Source organism: Opisthocomus hoazin, chromosome 8 (assembly GCF_030867145.1).
Source record: "Opisthocomus hoazin isolate bOpiHoa1 chromosome 8, bOpiHoa1.hap1, whole genome shotgun sequence".
Lineage (NCBI taxonomy): Eukaryota > Metazoa > Chordata > Aves > Opisthocomiformes > Opisthocomidae > Opisthocomus > Opisthocomus hoazin.
The window spans coordinates 74,870,983-74,891,253 of NC_134421.1; the positions used below are offsets into that span (position 1 = coordinate 74,870,983).

The 20,271-nt window shown below is 49.9% G+C and overlaps 1 protein-coding gene across 1 annotated transcript in view; it reads right to left on the reverse strand.

Annotated features, from left to right (window-relative positions):
* Positions 1 to 20,271, reverse strand: part of SHANK3 (SH3 and multiple ankyrin repeat domains 3) — a 386,587-nt gene that overhangs the window by 265,590 nt on the left and 100,726 nt on the right. The window contains exon 10 of the mRNA XM_075428667.1: positions 19,155 to 19,232. Within this exon, the coding sequence (XP_075284782.1) occupies positions 19,155 to 19,232 (78 nt within the window). The remainder of the gene's footprint in view (positions 1 to 19,154; positions 19,233 to 20,271) is intronic.

Below are 20,271 nucleotides of genomic sequence, written 5' to 3' on the forward strand. Positions count from 1 at the left end.
AGCTCTGTGAAAAACCCAAATTCAAAGTACAGATTACGAGTCTCACCAGACGGACGTGTACAAGTCTCACCAGACGGACGTGCCACTGCACGCGCCGCGGGTGTCCCTCCCGGCATGGCTGCGGGGGCAGAGGTCTCCCCGGCTGCGCCCACCGCCCCGCGGGGGTCCCAGCGCCGGGAGCGCTGACGCTGCCGGTGACAGCAGCTACCTCTCCTGCCTCGGAAGCGTTACGACTTCCAGGGAAGGCGAGAAGAAACACGCCGGATAAGAAGTCTGTTAAGAACGTAATCTCACACAAATCCCTAGGAACGGAGAAGAGCCCTGCTGGTTACATTTTTCAGTCCAACTTGGAAAAGGCAAAGGAGACGAAAGCACTTCACTTGCTGTGCTGTCACCTCAGCTGGCGCCCCGTGGCACGCCGGCTTCCCCAGCTACGAAACCACGGACGGTGTCCCCATGCCCGCCAGCTCGCTCCTGCCCCAGCACCACCTCGCTGCCTGCGATCGCGCTGACGAAACCGTCCAGGAGACTGCACGACAGGCCACATCCGTGAACTCCTCCAAGTCAAAAGCAATAGCTTCTTGGAGACAGGTAAACAGGGAAGGGAACTCTCAAGGATAGAAACTCCTGAAAACACACATTTTAAAAAAAATATTTCACAGCTAGCAATTTTAGTGCTTATACACCAAAGTGGGAGGAATTGGTGACTATCAGGAAAAATGTTCTGACTTCCCCCCAGAAGATAAGTGATCTAATTTCAAGCAATAAGCCAGACATCCCACATAGGAATGCCGTCTCCACATCACAGCCAAGCTACTTGTCCTGGTGATGTCACGGAGGCAGCAGACCCTGTGCAAAGGGCATTTCTCATCGTGTCTTGCCCTGATGCTAAAGGCAGACTCTGTCCTCCTGCACACCACAGACTGAACAACGAAAAGCTGCGTCCAGGCTGCACATGATGTACAACTGTATTATGGCTCTGGCACAGGGTTATCTTCTGAAATGCTGTAACACCTTGAGTCATTCCTAGCATGATATCAAAGTGACAACGCTTTTTAATCTAACCACAATTTGCCTATTTTTATCTTTTTAGACAAACTCAGTAACTTCTAAAAGAAAGAAGGAGGGACATCTGAGCAGGCTGTGCAGCACGTAATGTCAGTGTGCTTATAAGGCCTTCAAAGTTAACAAAACAGAAAGTTCATCTAATTATTCCTTGTAAGAGTCACACCTCCGAGGTGCAACCCAGGTTCCGTGGATAACAGTACTGTGCAAACATCCCTAACAAAAACAACAACAACAGAGGCAAGCAGCAAGCCCACTACACTGCAGGAAACCGTGAGAAGATCCCCCAGCCCCTCCTATATTCTTGGCAACACAGGCTGGCACAGAGCTTGAGTAACAACCGATGAGGATTCACCATGAAGACAGCAGCAGCATGCCAAGGCGCAGCAGTACGGAGGGGCCATCTGCAAACCGCTCCTGCTCATCAGTGGCAGCAGGATCACGTCAGCTACCCGTCAGCCCAGCCCTCAGACCACACTGGGGGTGTCCAGTCTCCACAGAGAGAAACCAAAGGAATTCATCTCCACATTGTCAAGGCTGGCCAGGGCTGCTGCCTCCTCGCTCCACCTAGCACAGGTTTCTCACAGAGGTTTGCAATTGTTTGTTTGCCACCAAACATAAATCAAAGATGCACTGAGACTGGTTAAACAACTGCTAGGTCCAAGGTGGATTTCCACCATTATCTGGCTCTTCGGTCCCTAAAGATATCCATGGTAAAGCAGCATTCCCCTGTGATGAGGGGAATATGTCTGGACTTTGAAAAAAGTTGTCTACCTTCACTTGGCCAGGCAGACTTCAAGCATGTCCTATATTTGTTCTAGATTTCCAGAAATCTGGCAGTCCTACTAGGTCAATCCTACTGCTCACATTCGGCAGCTCCATCTGGGCTGCCTAGATAGGTTCACAGCAACGTGTGCTGCCATTACACTGCGCAGATGCAGCCAGTCTGATGCTTTCGGAAGTGCCACGGGTCAGTCACCGCATGACTACGCCACAGACCCAACACTTGCTGGAAGCACCAGACAGACCTCCTGCGCGAGAGCTGCACAGCCGATCTGTGACAAACGCATCTCAGATGCCCTCTGCACCTGCAAACCCACCACGCAACGTCTACGCAGTAGATCCAATACAACTGGCAGTCCCTGGTCTATACAGCAAATGAGTATTTACCTCTTCCTATGGACCACACTTTGATTTAGAAGAGGCACTTCAGCCAGGCAGCTAGACTAACATTCTGCCATTAAGCCTACGAGGAGTATCTGCAGATGGTCTGCATCAGACAGTGGGTACATGTAAACATATGAGAGAAACAAAAAATATTCAAAGCTGCAACTGTTCAGCTCTAGGCTGAGACACAGAGAACTTTCTCAGTATTTTCAGATGAGGCACACAGAGCTAAAAACCAAGGTGATTCTCCTAATGGGATGCATCACAAAACTATTTGAAAGAGAGACTGCTGTGATCTCCTCCATCAAGAGGAGCAGGGGATTCTGAACTCTGAGTACTTCTGGGAAGCAGGACAAACCTGAAGAAGGCAACTTGGACCCCTAGTGCTCAGGAAGCCTTTGAGCTGGAGGAGGAGAAGAAATGTGATCTCCAGACTCTGGGGAGCGCATCGCATCTCTGTCAGGACTGATGTTTCCAGCAGGGATGACAACTACCAGTACAGGGTATAAGGAGAATCGTGGTGTGTTATCCAAGAAGTACTAGTATGAGCACCACCAGCAGCCTTGGCACAGGAGTGTCACCTCCCCTACACCCTGCTATGACCCTTGCAGGCTACGCCAGCGATGAGCTGGGCGGCCACACAAGCTGACAAGTGCCATGTCCTGGAGGTCACAGTTTCCATGAATTTGTTGTGCTGCAGAAAGGCTCTGGAAATGAGCTTCATCTTCCTGCAGAGACCAAAGATGGGTTGGTGGCATCTCCTGAAAGTTCAGAAAAAGATTCTGCAAGGGAATAATGACAGATTTAGTCAGAGCCATGATGGCACTTGCATAGAAACATCCCAGTGCTACAAAGCATGCCTTTTAAAAAAAAAAAAAAAAAAAAAAAAAAAAAAATCAAGGCAGGGAGCTGAATGCAGGGTCCATGGGTGGTCAGTGCCTGCGAAAAGAGTACCTGGGACACTGGAGAGAGGGGAGGCATATCAGTAAGGCTATTTCTCATCTGCCTTGTTCGGGTGGAGTCATGACGGATCGTGCTATCTAGATCAGGCAGAGAGGGATAGAGAGGACAGACTGGTCTTGCTGGGGAAGAGTTGGTCTGCCTGGCCTCTGGTCCAGCCAGCACTGAAGGATGCTGTCAAGGGACTGGATAGCGTGTAGGTCTGCGTCCCGAACAGTCCTCATCACCAAAATTAGAGACGGGTCCCACAGACCTTCCAAGAGCTTCTGGACTCGGCCTGAAGGATGGGGAAATGCAGGGCCTCCTGCGCAAAGCAGAGACTGCTGTGTAACATCTGTAAGGGAATGCAGCTGCTGTGGGTCAGGGAAGATTTCCAGTCAGCAACTTCATCTGGATAATCGAAGCCGAGATGGCATCTGACTCAGAATTAGATCAGTCTCACACTGAAGACTGGAGGAGGAGTGGGAGGCAGCCAGGAGGCCAGAAACCTGATCAATTTTTACAAGACAAGCTTCAAATGAAAAGAGAGAGAAAACAAATCAAATAAAATGAGTATAAGAAGAAAGCCTTGAGAGAGTAGGTAAATAAAAAATGCCAGAAGTTCATCAGGCAAATGAAAGCTGCCCCCTGGTAAGCAGACTGCCCTGTGCCTGGAGCAGCGCACGGCACGTACCTCCAGATGCCCACAGAGGCGGCACGTGGGAGAGGGGACGCGCGTCCCATGCAGGGCGGCAAGGCTGGGACACTTCTCACTCGGCACACGCGCTCATTCTGTGAGCGTGCCCACGCTCGGCCTCGCAGAAGAAAAACACTTCCAGCCTGTTACACGATGACAGAAAATCATTCATGGCCAGATAGTCTTCTCCTGGTCTGCAGTCTGCTGCTCCAGCAACGGGAAGCCCAGGGTTCAACTACAGTATGATTGATACGAGAAGCTAAATAAACCAGCAATCCACCAGGAGAAAACATTTTAAATCTACCACAAAGAAGAAGGGGCATGTGCAGGTCCTTGGTCCACCACGGATGCAGACGATATAACCGTGGACAGCAACGCAGAAGAGGCGAGAAGGGAGGTGCTCAGTGTGACCGGGGGAAGGCATCCTTCCCAAATGACGGGGCGTTTGGAGTGGAAATCTCCCAGCTATAGCAAAGGAAGATGGCAGGCAGCATTTGCTAGATGTTATTAATATTCAAATACGCAAGTCCTGCTAAGTTAGAGAAAGTCCTGGAAAAAGGAGAAGATAAACTTTCTATACCCAACAAAATATTGGGTCTTGGAAAATTACAGAAATTCCAGGGAACAGGAGGACTATCAGTGCTTTTAAACACTTAAAATTATCAAAAGCATCAACCTCAGAAACCATGGGCCGAGCTGCCTGGCATCAGTCCCAGGGACACGAGACACGAGCGTTTCTCCCGCTGCTGGCTGCCGTGCCCCCAGCCGTGCCGACGCCTGCTCCTGCCCGGGCTGCCGGCAGCTCAGCGGCACGGGCAGCCTCTCCGGGCCCGTTCTTCTGGCACCGCGGCTTGGGTGATGCCGGCCACCTGCTGCTGAACCGGCCGCTCACGCCGAAGGGACTGCCCTGCGTGTCCCAGCTGCCCCTGAGCACACCAAACTACCTCCTAAAATTGAAAAAAAAATTATGCTAGCCAAGAAAGGGCTGAGTTCTAGATCAGAGTGGAAACACCTCTAGGAAAAAAAATGTGCGCTCTCATTTCATTTAAACAAAAAAAAAGCCACTCTAATTTTGTTTAAAAATGAACTGCCCTTTTTCTCCCTTTCCTGTTTTCCTCTAATTCCTTTCCCAGTCCTTTTTCTACCAAGAAGCCAGAACTTGTCTTCATGTTTTCAGTTATGGTTATTCTCACCTTTTCCCTCTCTTTGCTTCACAATTCCTTCTTTTTTTCCCATATCTGCGCTTATAATCCTATTTTTTTTCATTCATTACTGCACCTTTTTTTCATCTGATTAGGTTTCTTGCAGTTTGAAACATTTGCAAAAGTATCACAATATTTTATAAGTACTATAGCATAAAAAGCATTACCTAGACTCACAATATCCAGCTTGTTTTGTAAAAATCTTCACAGGGGCCATGTATAGTACATTAAAAGCACTGATGCATATTTAGCATTTAGAATGCTGTTCTGAATTATTTTCTCCTGCTTACCGGATGGCAGTTTTGACACCATAGACTCTAATTAGATTTTATTCTTGTTTTACTGATAATTTCCCTTGTTTTGGGACAGTAAATCTTGTTAGCAGAAAAAAGCATGATACATAAGAGTTTGATTGACAAGTTTATGAGTCTGGCTGACAGAAGCAGCAACGTCTGAAACCAGAAAGAGGAAATCCAGCAAGCTCTAGTACAAACCGTTACACCTGGAATGGAGAAATAAAGCACGTGAATACGAGGTGGAGAATAACTGGCGAGGCATCGTAAAGCAGAAAACAACGTGGGTAACAGCGCTAACCCCAACCTAAACACAGGTCAAGAAAATGGTGACAGTGCATAAAGACAAATTTAATTCTAGGAGGCATTAACAAGATGGTGAGGACCCATCTGGACATCGGTCCATGCAGTTTTGGGACAAAGGTCTTGAAGAAGGAGGTAAACAAATTGAGAGCAGTAAGCTGGAAAAGACACGTGGAAATCTTGACCACTGAGGAAAGACTGACAGACGTGGGTTTGCTCACCTTAAATCTTAAGAGTATTACAGAAAGGCTGGTGATCAATTATCCCACCAGTTCACTGTTGGAAGGACAAAGAAATACGCTTACTTTGGGGAAAAAAAAAAAAAAAAAAAAGGTTTAAACCTAAGAACAAATTTCTGATTTTCTCAGCGCAGAGGAACACTGAGAAAAATCTGCTTTGACTGAACATAGGGCCTGACAAACATTGCCAAGGCTGATTGCCTACTCGGAGTAGGTAGAAAAAGTGGTATTTCCACCTCGATTCAACATTTGTGCCCAGAAATGTACGACAGAACGCATTTCCCTTTCTCCATGACAGTATATCTGTGTCCAGAAGAGAGAGATAATACGTGTTTGTGTGTGTTTGTTATATATAATTTATCTTGCTCATAATTTATTTGTTAACATAGAGCTGTCATCAAGCAGGACATTACTCAACGGTATTGCTCAGGTTCTTGGTCCAATCCAACCGTGTGCTAGCAACGACCACCAGGCTCAGGTGCCAGCGCTGAGGGTAAAAGCGAAGGTGCGCCAAGTCTGGTGGGATGACAGGGCACGGCAGCAGCAGGGTCCCATCCGTGAGCGAGGGCACTGCAGGAGGTGAAACCATCTCGGAAAGCGGGGAAAGACTTCAGCACAAACTCTCAGAATAACAACTGTAGCCATAAAGACTAATTGAAAGTATCAATTAGGAGTATGCGTGAATTCAGCCACGAGCTCTGTACGCCACAGTAGCGGGGCCTGTGTGAATGGACTGGGTCACTCCTAGAACCAAGGTCAGGACAAACACAGGAACAGAGGAAGATTCACATGATGGACACAGAAGCGATCCAGTAGCTGCAAAAGCCTTTAAAATGTGAATGTTAAAGGAGATCAGCTACTCTGCTTCCCAAAGGAGATGATGTGATCACTGTGTGTAGGTGCTAAGATACAGGGAAGAAGTCCAACTGCAAGGCTTTCCAATTACTGCAACACTCATAAGACCTAATAACAGGGTGATTAAACCAGGCAGAACAACACAGAGGTAAAAGACGATGTCTAGCAGCGAGGGCAATTAAGCAGCTTACGACGGGAGGCGGCAGACAGCACCGTGCCCTTGCGAGGAGCAGGGACCCGGCAGCCCCGCTGCGCCCACGGAGCTGTGCGTCCCAGCCATGGAACCGGGGACGATGCGTTCGCTTGAACCCCTCATTGGTATTTCCAGCCCTGAGTCAAGATCAAGTTTGCACTCCAGAGCGTTAATGAATTTTTCTTTTCAGGAGGAAGAGGAGGAGGTCGCGTTACCTATAGTTCCCAAAAGGCCTAAAGAGACATGAAGATTTAAAAACGAGAGAAGTCACCCATACACACGCAAGGCTTGTTCTGTGTTTGGCACATCCGGAAAGCTGACCACTGCAGAGGCAGCACCTCCTCTGTACCTGCAGAGGCAAGCAAGGCGCTGGGCACAGTTACTGAGCACCCCAAAAGTCAAACCCAGAGGTGTCAGCCTCACCTGTGGAAAATGTCACCACTCTAAAGGCACAAACAGGCATTGCAATCACTAATAGCTTATTTTCGCTGCAAACTACGCTTTTAACATCAGGATTATAAGCAAGCTTTTAATCAATCTGAAGTATAAGGAAGGTTAGAAGAAGCCAGCTTACGAAGTTACCTTGTCGTTAAAGACAACAAATAGCCTAAACATAGATAGTAGATATATCAGCAGTCCCAAACTTTAATCAATTGTAATATTAGAAGTTAACAAACATATTTTTAAGAGCTAAAAAAAACGTTTTCCCACTCAGATAGCAAATGCAGTAAGTTTGAAGATGTGCTGCATTTTTAATACATAACAGGTTGAATAACCACTCCATGTGCCAACAGGAACTCCACACCTCCATAAATTATTTTAATTTCTACTATAGTAGAGCTAGAAAGCAGAATCAGTAGGCTCTGCACACACTTACAAAAACCCACGACCTTTACAATCCAAGTGTTTGACACGAGAGAACAGATGGAGGAGGACAAGGTTACCATTGTAGCGACGACAAGAAAAATATGGAGCTTATTAATAAAAATAATGCTACAGACATTCTCACATCAGCTAAAATTTCTGGCATTAGCTAGGACTAAGTCTTTAAAACACTTCAAACAGCAGATGTTGTTTCTGCATTTTACACATGTTGAGGAACAATGGCAGCTAGCTAGCAAGAGTTTACAGCTAAGCTAACTAAACTGTAAAATACCCACTAGCTTTACTATTTCCTTCCAAGTACTCTTAAAAACGAACACTTACAATCTACATAAGTAGAATTAAATTTACTAATTTCCATGACATCACAAGGTATGATGTCATCAATAAGCTAGAAATCCAAACACTGTCAGCTAAAATTTAATTTAAATTAGAAAAAAATCACAGTTAACTGAAGACATTCTTTAGCAAAATCACTCCATTTGAGATTATTCTGTTGCCTGGGCAACATGACTGCAAATTGCAGAGTCCAGACCACGAAGTCTATTTTAAAGCAACAAGATACAAATCCTTGAAGAAAAGACATCTAGCAACCTGCTTGTATCGTACCCAAAAGCTGATACAAGGGGTGTGTTCAGATAACACCAAAGTGTGAGCCTGGACGGATTTCAGGAGGACCATCCCACGTGTCGTGAGGACGCCAGAGAGGCTGAGGAAGGTGGAGGTACAGAACGGGACAGGGCAGGACCGCGCGTCTCAACGCGAGCCAGCGCGGCGGCAGGGACAGCTTCAGCCCCACGACCGCCGGAGCCTTCGCGGTCTCCTGCCTTGAGCTTTTCACTGCACGGCTGGCTGCGACCACGCAGCAGGCATCACCAAGTCAGCAGAGGGGATGGGCCCCACAACGCTGACACACAGTTTGGGGCATTCTCTGCCTTTGTGCCGGGTTCTGCAACCGGTTTAAGAACTGCCTTCGCTTTCTGACAAAGCACCAGAGACCGGCGGACCGCGAGCGGAGCCACACTGCCAAAAGCCTGCTAGGAGCGATCGCGGGCATTGGTGGTGAGCTCTGATCACCCGCGACGGGCCTCAGACGCCCGGAAACACAGGGAGGTTACAGCCGGCTTTAAACACGCGGCGCGAGGAGAGGAACATTGAACTATAGACCAGGCAACTTCATTTTATTGTCCAGAAAACAGCTGGGCAAAGCAAATAGTTTGTAAGCAGAGATGATGGACAACAGCAATTTGTAAAGGCAATCCAAACTTCAAGGACCCAAGTTACTTCTAGGAGAGCATAGCAGGCCAGGCTTTGTGAAGAGCAAAGAAACTGAAGACATCAGATTGCTGCCTTCCGCAAAAATTTTGACAGCCTTACGTGACATTCTCAGAAACAACAGAAATTAAATCTAGCTGAAACTCCTGCCAAGTGATGGAAAACTGATCAGAAAACTAATTCATGACTGACTGTCAGACTAAAAATGTATGCTAAATGGATTTCACAGGACCCTACCCCAGGTTCAGGAGTATTCAATTTTTTCATTAGCAGCCTGGATGATGGAGTGCAGAATATGCTTATTAAATTCCTAGATGAGACCAAGCTGGAAGGAGATGCAAAGTCATTAGAGGATTAGAACTGAAATGATTGTTGGAAGCTCAAGAAACAGGCGGGGGTGGGAAGATACAGTCAATAGAGACAAATGTAATGAGTTTATGTACGGGGATTACAGAAGACGGAGCCAGCCTCTTCTCCAAGGTGCACAAACTTCGAGAGCCAACAGGCACAAGGTGCAATGGGGGAAATTTTGTCCGGGCATAATGAAAAGGCCCTTCACCAGGAGAAGAGCCGAGTACGGGAACAAGCCCTGAGGTGGGAGCGCTCCAGGCGTGGGGACCACCCAGGAAAGGCCCTGAGCAGCCTCAGCAGCCGTGGGGCTGGCTCGTCAGAGCAGGGGGGCTGGAGGAGAGGCATCCCCGGGTCTCCCTGGTCCGGACAGCTCAGCCAGCCCGCGGCACCAGGCACAAACGCAGGCGAGGAGCCAGCAGGCAGCAGTCCTGCTGGGGAAGATCTGAGCACTGCAGGATCACAAGCTGAAAATGAGTCAACAAAGTCACGCTGTGGCATAAAAAGGAAAACATACCAGGATTTACAATTAGCAGCCTCACCTCTAGCACGTGTAATGTAGCCCCTCCGCTCTGTGCGGAACAGGTTGGGTTTCAGCTGGAGAAGGCTACTTTTAGGAACAGAGTTAAATAAAAGATATGGGGAGAATCCAGAGTAAATCAATAGTAATGATCGGATTATGCTTTCAAGGTCTCTGCAGGAAAACTTGCATGCTCTGGGATATTGAGCCCAGAGAACAGAACATCGGGTGGTGAAGGGGTGATTCAACTGTAAAAGCAGAAAGCAGGCAGCTGCAGCGAGGACAAAAATAATCTGTTCTCAATAACCATGGAAAAGTAACGGGCTTGAAATTCAGAACGAAAGATTCAGGTTAGATATCAGAAAACACTTTCTGAGAGCACGGACAGCTCCAAGCACAGGAGCAGACTTGGGGGGCTGCAGCCAGTGCCCAGCACAGGGGGGCTGGCGAGCAAGAACCAGGCATAAAACTTTCAGGGCTGATCCTGGAGGGAGGGCGGAAGAGCCCAGAAATAATCTCTTGGGTTTCTTCTCAGTTCGCCTTCTCGAGAGGGTGGGCTGGCTCTGAACATGGGGAGTGCAGGAAAAGTTGTCAGCCCTGATCTTCGGTGTGGTCTCCCATAGCATCCTTACTGCTAAACAGGACAGGGATGGTTTGGGCAGGTGGACCACGAGGTGGGTGGAAAGCTGGCCAGACCACCAGGCTCCAAGGGCGGTGATGGGCCACGCGGAGTCCAGCTGGCGGATGGTTACGAGCCCGTTCCTCAGGGGTGGACATGGGGCCGGTCCCTTTTGGTGCCTTCACTGACTGCCGGGGCGATGGCGGGAGCTCCCTGTCGCCGGCCTCGGGAGCGGCCGACGGGTGGGAGGACAGGGCTGCTCGCCTGCGGGAACTGCCCAGGCTGGAGAAATGGCCGACGGGGACTGGTGGGGCTCAGCTGGGGCCAGTGTCAGGTGCTGCCCCGGGGCTGCAGCAGCCCCATGCAGCAGGGCAGGACGGGGCGACTGGCTTCCCCGAAAAGGCCCAGGGGATCCCGGGACCCCTCGGACCCGGCAGCGCCCTTGGGCCATGGAGGCCGAGCACCTCGCAGGCGGTGCTGGCCCGCGGGAAGAGAAGGGGGGACCTTATAGCTCTCTACAACTACCTGAGAGGAGGTTGTAGTGAGGTGGGTGCTGGTCTCTTCTCCCAAGTAATGAGCGATAGGATGAGAGGCAATGGCCTCAAGTTGTGTCAGGGGAGGTTTAGATTGGATATTGGGAAAAATTTCTTTACTGAAAGAGTGGTCAGGCTGCCCAGGGAGGTGGCTGAGTCACCATCCCTGGAGGGGTTAAAAAAACATGTGGATGTGGCACTTCGGGATATGGTTTAGTAGACATGGTGGTGTTGGGTTGACAATTGGATTTGATGATCTTAGAGGTCTTTTCCAACCTATGATTCTATGAGAGCTGCCGTGGGTGAGGGCAGGGGTTGCTGCCCTCTGCTCTGTGCTGGCGAGACCCATCGGGGTGCTGGGGCCAGGCTGGGCTCCCCAGCGCAGGATGGACGTTGTGGCGGTGTGACTGGTCCAGTGGGGCCTTGGGACGGTCGGGGATGGAGCGCAGGAGGTTGGAGGAGAGGCTGAGCATGGGCTTTGCTCAGCCTGGAGAGGAGAAGACAAAGAGGAGACCCTACTGCAGCCGACTGATGGGGTGGGCAGAGGGGACGGAGCCAGGCTCTTCTTGGGGGTGCCAGGATGGGACGAGAGGCACAAGCTGTGGCCAGGGACATCCTCCCTCTGTGGCAGAAAAAGCCCTCACCGGAGGTAGGTCAGACTCCGACCAGGACCCTGAGAGGCCGTGGGGTCTGTGGTGTTGGAGACGCTCAGCCCTCGCCCGGCCACAGCCCTGAGCAGCCCGTGCCGACAGGCACTGCTCCCTCCCGGGCTGGCACCGCACACTGGCATCCCCCCCCGATTCTGCAGCTTTATGATGCTATTAATTTTACATGTGAAGCTATCAGAGCTACCTCATCACCCACGTGCTGGGGAAGAAATCAAGCTGTGATACTGAGACACATGTCCTGCTCTGCAATGTGTTTGAGGGATGAATCGCACCCACGCACAGACCGGGACCTGGGCTCCCCACGCGAGATGGTGCTGCCCGGTGGCACCGTGGGCATCTCTGCCAGCCAGCACAAACCCTGCCCTGCAGCCGACCATCACCAACCCCAAGCACCACCTCGGCTCTGCAGGGAGGTGATCTCCCCACGTATACCCCCGATTCAGGCAATCGCTTCCTTACGTCAAGCTGAAACTTGTCTGAAGTGCTCGTAGCCAAGTCAAAGGCTGACCAAAACCTCTGACACTGGAGTTTCATGGGCATGGTCAGTCTTACCACTCACAGATGCTGGCACAAGTGTCTGAGTGCACCACAACCACTTACACATCACTTACAGCATGATTACCTACCAAAAAAAAGAAATCCACACCAAAAAACCCACCCCCCACAAAAACCTGTTTAGAATAATTTAGCCTGGGAGGCTGGGGGAGGGGGAAAATCACAAGAATGCGGCAATCAAAAGGACAGACAACTTTGACAGAAAAGTAGCAACTCTGATTATTAAACTTCAGTGAAATTCGAAGAGGTTTGAAACAACTACTTGCATACTATTTTTATATTCTGCATATGATAATCCTGTGTATGTATAAACGGAAAGGTTCAACCATGACTATCATGAGGACAAAGAAATTTGCACAAAATTGACATTTACTGATCATTAAGAAACCTGTCTGCACTTCTCAAACCTACATCAGCCACGCCTGAGACGAGCTAACACAGCGATGCCATCGCTGTCAGCATACGAGTTCGATGGGAAGGAAATCACAATCTCCGTTTGGTTTCAGCTTGTTACCAGTCCCCTGCTCACGCACATAAGCAAACCTTGAGATCAATACGAACAAAGTGATGAGCGTTTCTTTTTCCTCAATAACACTGAATCATTATCTCTCGATAATCACAACTCCCAGTGCCGAGTTCACATTTTGATAGATCCTCATCACCATCTTTATTGGCTGTAAAAGCTACATTTATGACAAGCTCACATATTTATAATAATTTTACAGTGTATGCCTTGGGTAAGTAAACGGTCCAAAGCAGAGCGGAAATCAAATAGAGACAAACGGTGACACCATACAACCAAGCTGTGTTTTCCAGGTAATTTTTCTTACATGGCATGATTTTGGCACTACAAGCAGCACTCAGGCACCAACAGCACTGGGGCCTCAGATGGATCAGGCCTGCAGGCCACAGTCTGGACATCAGAAACGTTGCTGAGGACACAAGGGAAAAGCCACCTTTGACTTTGGCCAAGCAATGTGATTTGTGGAAAAATAAATGAGGCCTCTGTCCAGAAAAAGTACAGCAAAGGTGCAGCAAAGTACCTTCTGCTACTGCTGGGAAAGGAGGGTTGGCAGAACACATGCAGAAGGACAGATGACTTACCAGTGACTGTACACCCACGTCAACACAGATGTGCACTAGAAACACACCGATACCCCCTTCGTTTTCCCTTTGCACTACCACAGGAGCTCAAGTTCGTTGTCATCATCCCTCTCCTTCCAAGACTGAGCCCAAAAGGCACAGCATGCCTGCCGCCACTTCAGATCCTCTTCCACCTCAGAGGAAGAAGTCAGTGCCTCAGCGGGCTCTAGGAAAGGCAGCCACACAATAAGCCAGCACGTGGCCAAGGCTGCTTGAGAAACCACAGCTTGTCACCCAGCCTGCACGTACACGTCTGCTGCAAGTGACACCAAGGGAGCTGCACCCTCACTGCAGAGGGGTCCTGAAGTCCCTCCTGCATGCACCAGCTGCAAAACTGCTCCACCAGCACCACTTCAGCTCTGAGACGCTGCAGTATACAGTACCTAGGGAAGGCAGGGGCCAGGCTCTAGGTGTCCACACCAGAAACATTTAGGGTGGACATATTCAACAAGTGATCCTGAAGTCACTTGGGCACTGAAAGCACTCCTCTGGCCGGGGCTGGAGCCTTCACTACAGCCAGTTACAGCAAGGTCTGTCACATGGCCATCGTGGTTGACCCATAGACGTTCCAGGAACATACAGGCGCAGCGTAAGTAACCTCCAAAACTTTCCAGATAAGAAAGATCCATCTTGATATCAAGAACACCAAGTTTAGACTCCATGCTAGAGATATAAGGCTTGGGAAAGAAAACTAGGAAGTCAGCATTGTGAACTGATGCTTCTTAGAAGCAAACACTCCAATACCTTATTTGTTTCCCTTTGAACTACCATAGGAGCTCAGGCTCCTGCCGAGAAGGACCTGGGCATGCTGAGGGATGAGAGACTGGACATGACCCAGCAGTGTGTGCTGGCAGCCCAGCAGGCCAACCGTGCTCTGGGCTGCATTCCCAGCAGCGTGGGCACAGGGACGGGGGGGGATTCTGCCCCTCTGCGCTGCTGAGACCCCCCAGGAGCCCTGCACCCAGCTCTGGAGCCCTCAGCACAGGACAGAGCTGGAGCTGTGGGAGCGGGGCCAGAGGAGGCCCCAGCCATGATCCGAGGGCTGGAACCCCTCTGCTGGGAGGAGAGGCTGGGGCTGCTCAGCCTGGGGAAGAGAAGGCTGCGGGGAGACCTTACTGCAGTGTTTCAGTATGTAAAGGGGCCATTCTCTACCCACTGGCCAGCAACAGGTGGAGCATCACAGAGGTCACGTTTGCAGGTGACACCAAACTGGGGTAAATGGTCAACATCCACAAGGGCAGAAGGACCTGGACTGCTGGAGGAATAGGTGAGCAGGACCCCCACGAAACTGAAAAAGGACACATGCAGAGCCCTGCATCTGGGAAAGAAGCAGCTCTGACAATGACACAGACTGGGGAGTAGTTCAGCAGAAAAGGCCCTGGAGGTCTTGGTAGATGGCAAGCTGGATTAGAGTCATGATGACAGTGACTTTTGCAAAAGCAGAGGTATCTCCTTCTCCTCACCCACTTGTTAAGGAAGACCTCCTCAAACCACTTCTCATCAGCTGGAGGTGGAAGCCCAGTGTGACACAGGAAGGCTGTTCCACAGGGTCTGTCTACAGCACCAGGTGTGGATCATCATTCTGATGAAGTTCAGCTTGCAAAGGTAAATGATTTAATTTCCAATTCAAATCATGTGATTTGCATGCTCAGAGAGGGACACGGTCATTCACAGAATTTGAAAGGTTTTCTCTTTTGCAATCACTCTGTCAACCTGACATTAAGGAAAGGGAAAAGAGAAACTCAAAATACTGCAGATGAAGAGCAGTTAGCACTTAATACTTTCATAAAACTCCAAGAAACTGTAGACAAGCCGACCTGGAGGTCTTTGAGCTATCAATAGTCCCATGCAAGAGAGAGACTGAAGCAGTGAGGGTGGATAAAAAGTTACCACAATATAAAAAAGCACCTCTTGAAGAACAAGACCTACAGACAAGTCTTCATCCTAAGAGCCAAAACATTGCCTAATGTTGCCATCCTGAACTTAAAGTCATGAATACAGGATCTCAGCTTCCTGGGTTCCAGCACAAATCACTGGTGGGAGGGAGGACACTACTGACCGACTCAGCCACCATTCACCGTGTTTGTACAACTGCCTACCAATGTGCCTGTCCACATGTTCCAGTCCTCCGCTGGGTGCCTTCCTGCTGGTTAAACAGGGTGGTGGGTTCACCACATCAACAACAGCAACCACCTGTTTTCACAGTCCTGACCTGAGTGTCTGTCCGTCCCATTGCAGGCTCCCAACCCATGACATGCTCCAGTGGCCAACACCCCAAGTCCAGTCAGCGAGCACCGTAAGGCAGATGGGAGGTTTGAGACAGCTAGTGCTTTGGCAGCACTTTGCTTCTGATCAATGGTACTGCTAAAGCAGCTGGAAGGGAAAAAAAAAAAAGACAAACAAAACCCCAATTTTCTTTTCACCCAGTGCATTTTGAGTGTGCAATATCCTACCTGAAAAATGATGTCTTCATCCTTCTGCGATAAGAACGTATTTGGATGAGACTGGGGAGCTTTGGGAAGAACTACATCCACTCAGGGAACTCTCTTCGACAATTTATGGATGAAAAGCTAGCTAAGGGCAACTGAAGACAGATGTAGGTACAACCCTGGCTCAGGAAAACAGAGATGCAGATTGCCAGAAGCTGGGAAGACACTCTGGGAAAACTCTTACCCCAAGTTCACCCTGCTCTCGCACTCCTCCCCAAAGCCTGCTATCAGGCACGAAGCAGTGAGACAGCTCCTGGCACGGGTGTCCCACCACACACCCGGCACGGCTGTTGTCCCACCACACAGGCCTTGCACTGCACTCCACGAGCCGGGGCAGAAGGAACTCAACCCAGCGAGAGGCGGCATGCCACGCCGGGGCAACGAGCACACTGATGTGCCTCAGGGAAGATAACCAGGCAGATTACAACTTCCAAACCCTCTAAATTACTCACTGCTATCTCGAGTCATCTCAGGCCACTGACACCAAGCTATCTGATTAACAGCAGCAATCAAATCAGCAGGAGGTGTGTGCAGTAAACTGACCAGAGCTCCCAGCAGCCGCAGAACTGCCGGCGCAGCGCGTGCTCCCTCGCACAGGCTCCGCTCTCCTCTGCCGTGCTGAAACTCCGTCGTAGACAGGCAGCACCTGATTACCACAGCCACGCGAAGACAACACACGAGAAAGCCCCAGACTTCGCAGTGGACAGAGACTTAGCAACATGCTGAAGTCTCGAGCAAGCAATCCAAGCAGGGAGTCAGAGAACTTCTTTGAAACCTGGGAACCGAAGGGAGCACATCACACTAATATCAGACTGGTTTGGATTTGCCAGTAAACAAACTGATTGGATTACCAACCACAGTTTTCGTTCTCTGGAACAGAAACTTCCAATTAGTGGTACCACTTCAAAAAGGAAGAGACAAACACTGTTTTTCCCTCATTAAGATTCTCCAGGACACGAGCAAAATCAGAGCAGGAGCCATTTGCCTCCCTCCACCACCTGCTACACCACCCCATCTCCTGCAAACATCCAAAGCAAGAAGATTGCCCTTTCTCCATCTCTTGCTTCCTAAAGTTCAGCTCATCTTAAAAGGGAGGCAGCAGTTTCCTGCAAGAAGCCCTTCCCTGGAAATAAATATTTTTACATTAAACCAGAGAGCAGTCAGATGGGAGTATCATCAGTCCCCAGAGCAAAGCTCCCTGGAGAGCAGCAGCCTCTGAGCAAAGCAGACCTTGCTACCTGAAGCCCTCTCACAGCCCCACCTCCTAAGGTAGGAGATAACATGGAGCAGACAGAGGAAGGTCTGAACTAAGGAGGATTCACGGAGAACAGGGCTACTCACCGAGAGCTGAGCTCAGGCATCCTTCAGCTTTTGCTGTTGTTGGCAAGGTCCCACCAGTCCCTCGGAGCAAAGCTGTGGTGGCACTCGTGCTCACCCCACTGGAGCCGGTCACCCCACACTCCCCAGGCCACCGCAGAGGGGAGAACAAGCCTCTCCTCCTCTGCAGAGAGGCACCTGTACTTCATCACTCAAAGGACACTCCCAGCTACAACCAGACAACCATCACTTAACAGGGTAATTAACTGCATGGCGTAAGCCTCAAGTTCCTGCATGTGACGGAACACCAGCCCGACCAAGCGGATGCTCAGTTTGACCTTCCAGGCCCTCCTTCCTCTCATCAGCAAGCCAACACGGAGCACAGCTTGTAAGCAACGTGGTCTCAGTCTTACTAAGAAACTACTCTTACACAAGACTATAAGCTACGCATCCATCTCCTGAAGCTACACGGGTGTTTTCAGTTCCTCACACCACACCCACAAGTGATTCGTAACGGATTATCTCCACACGGTTCCTATATGCAACCATGGTAAGTACACACACGAGTTCTACAAGCTCTTTTTAGGACAGTATGCTTAATCTGCATTAAAACCTACTCTAAATTTAAAGGAGATGTCCTCCTGCAGGCACAGCACCACTGCAGCCGGTTCACCACGGCTGCCAGAGAGTGGTCAGGCCAGAGCAGGTGGGAGAGCGTTTGGGCTCCCCGGTGACCATGGCACACGCTGCACAGGGATTTGGTGCCTTTTCAGTGAACTCAGTGCCTCGGGACACACGAGGCTCACCAGACACCCACTTCTTCTGCACGGGAGGCAACACTGGCGTAGCACAACCCAGCGTGGCAGCTTTCCAGCGTGCGCAGGGCACCTGCCCAGCAATTCCCTGCCAGCTTTCCCCGGGACGTGCCGCCGCTCCGACGGCAGCCGCACGCGTGCCACGAGAGCAGCCGCATCTGTGCTAAGGCTGCTTGCTCCCAGGCGTCACGCATGGCGTTCACAGTGACTGTGTGACACCATCGTGGTCACACTTGAGACTCTGCAGCCTAAAGCTGCTATAAACAACGTTGACAGAGAAGTGAGAAAAGGCATTTCTAAAGGGCGAATAATTAGCGAGCTCCCCAAGCTAGCATATGAGTAAGGTGCCAACAGGCTGCTCTCAAGGGACATCTGAAGATCAGTATTAGCTGGACACTGAGTCACAACATTTCTGAAAGGTCGTCAGGCAAATGACTGTGCTTCAAAAAAAGCATAGACAGAATGGCTATTCCAAGTTCAAAAACTTCAAAAAGAAAAAGGGCAAAGCAGACCTTGGGCGGGACAAACTGCAGCCTGCAGGCAGTCATCTCCCATGATGTGCAAACTTATGGAAGGAGTCGCGCTGCGGAACGACCGTTTTCCCTTTCCCACCTGTGTCGCCCAGCATACTGCAAAGCTCTTCCAGGGTTTCACTCCTCTTGGGGCTAGAGGTCTGCTAACTTGCAGTTTAAGTTTATTAACAGCAAGTTTAGGTGCATTTATTTCTGTGGCAATGCTGTCCTTTAGTTCTAAGGATTCTGCTCCTTCTCTAATGTTTACTACAACATTTCTACAGACAATAAGTTCTCCTTTCCACCTCCATTATACACGACCAGACGAGCCAAGCTCTTTCAGTCTCCCACCATAAGACACCACTTTCACAGCCCCTTCCATGTGTACCACGCATTCTCTTTCCTCCCTCCCACTCCAGTGTCAGCACAGACATCCTGAACCGATGGCTCTGTCCATAAAGCTGCCCTCGCCAGGCCCCCGAGGAGCTCCGCGGGAGGAACAGGGCCCGGAGCTCGCCGCCTCACCTGAAACGCTGTCTGGCTGTTGTAGTTGCGAATCTCTTTGCTCGCACCGCGGAAGAGCAGAACCCGAGCGCAGCTCTCCTGTGAAAGCAAGCAAGGGGGAAAGGGGAAGAGACCAATTAGCACTGCAGACAACGAAGAAGTAAAGCACGTGGTTTCATTGCGCTCAGAAAGCCTCCTTCAACGAGAGCAAGGAAGGAGGCTCAGCCCCTACAAATTGGTCACCCCCAACCCCAAGCTGCCCAAGTCCACCCGCCTGTGTGCGGCTCTGGGGCACTGGTACCACAGCCATGCCCAAACACCAGCCCAAGAGCACAGCTGCAGGCACAGTGGCCACCACACTTTTCCAGGTATTGCTATTTCCTAAAGCCTTTTATTGTTTTTCATGCTCTGTGCTTCTACATGACGCTAACTCAACCTGTATACAACCCCTGTACTCTTTAACACCGCTCTATCCAGCCACCCCAGTGGACAGGTGCCTAGGGACAAGAGTCCTTGTTGTGCAGTACGCACCTACCACCTCACAAGGCACAAATCCACGTACCACTGTCTATGGCAAAACATAACAGTGTTCAATTTTTAAAGTATGGACAGCTCACAAACTAAAATTTCCATTTATAATCAAAAACCACCTAATATAATGTATAAAAATCTCTAGGAAGGAAGAAGATCTACAGAAGAAATCCTCAGATACTGCCCTCCACATCTCAGAAGGAGAACAGTGGGTGTACAAGATCAGAGAGGGCTCTTCCACCACCCTCAATTTCTCCTGAATTGAGGTTAATGACCACACAGAAAATAAAAAAAAATGCTGCCCTACATTACCTGGAGAGTCCTCTTCAAAATTCATAGATCAGTAGTAAGACTCAGAACCACTTGCAAGAAGGACAGGACCCCTGTTCCCACACCTTCCCCAGAGCAGGGTGAAAGCCACAGACTGAGCCCACCTTAAATTAAATGTGAGCACCTGGGCCAAATTAGCACCCTCCACCCACGCAAGCTGCTCCCTCCCAACCAGTAATGGGAGCTTGCTGCGAAGTAGGAACAGGAACCAGAGGAAGAACTACAGAACATGTTATGCAGTGAATCAGCAAAAACATCTCGGGAATGGGAACAGATT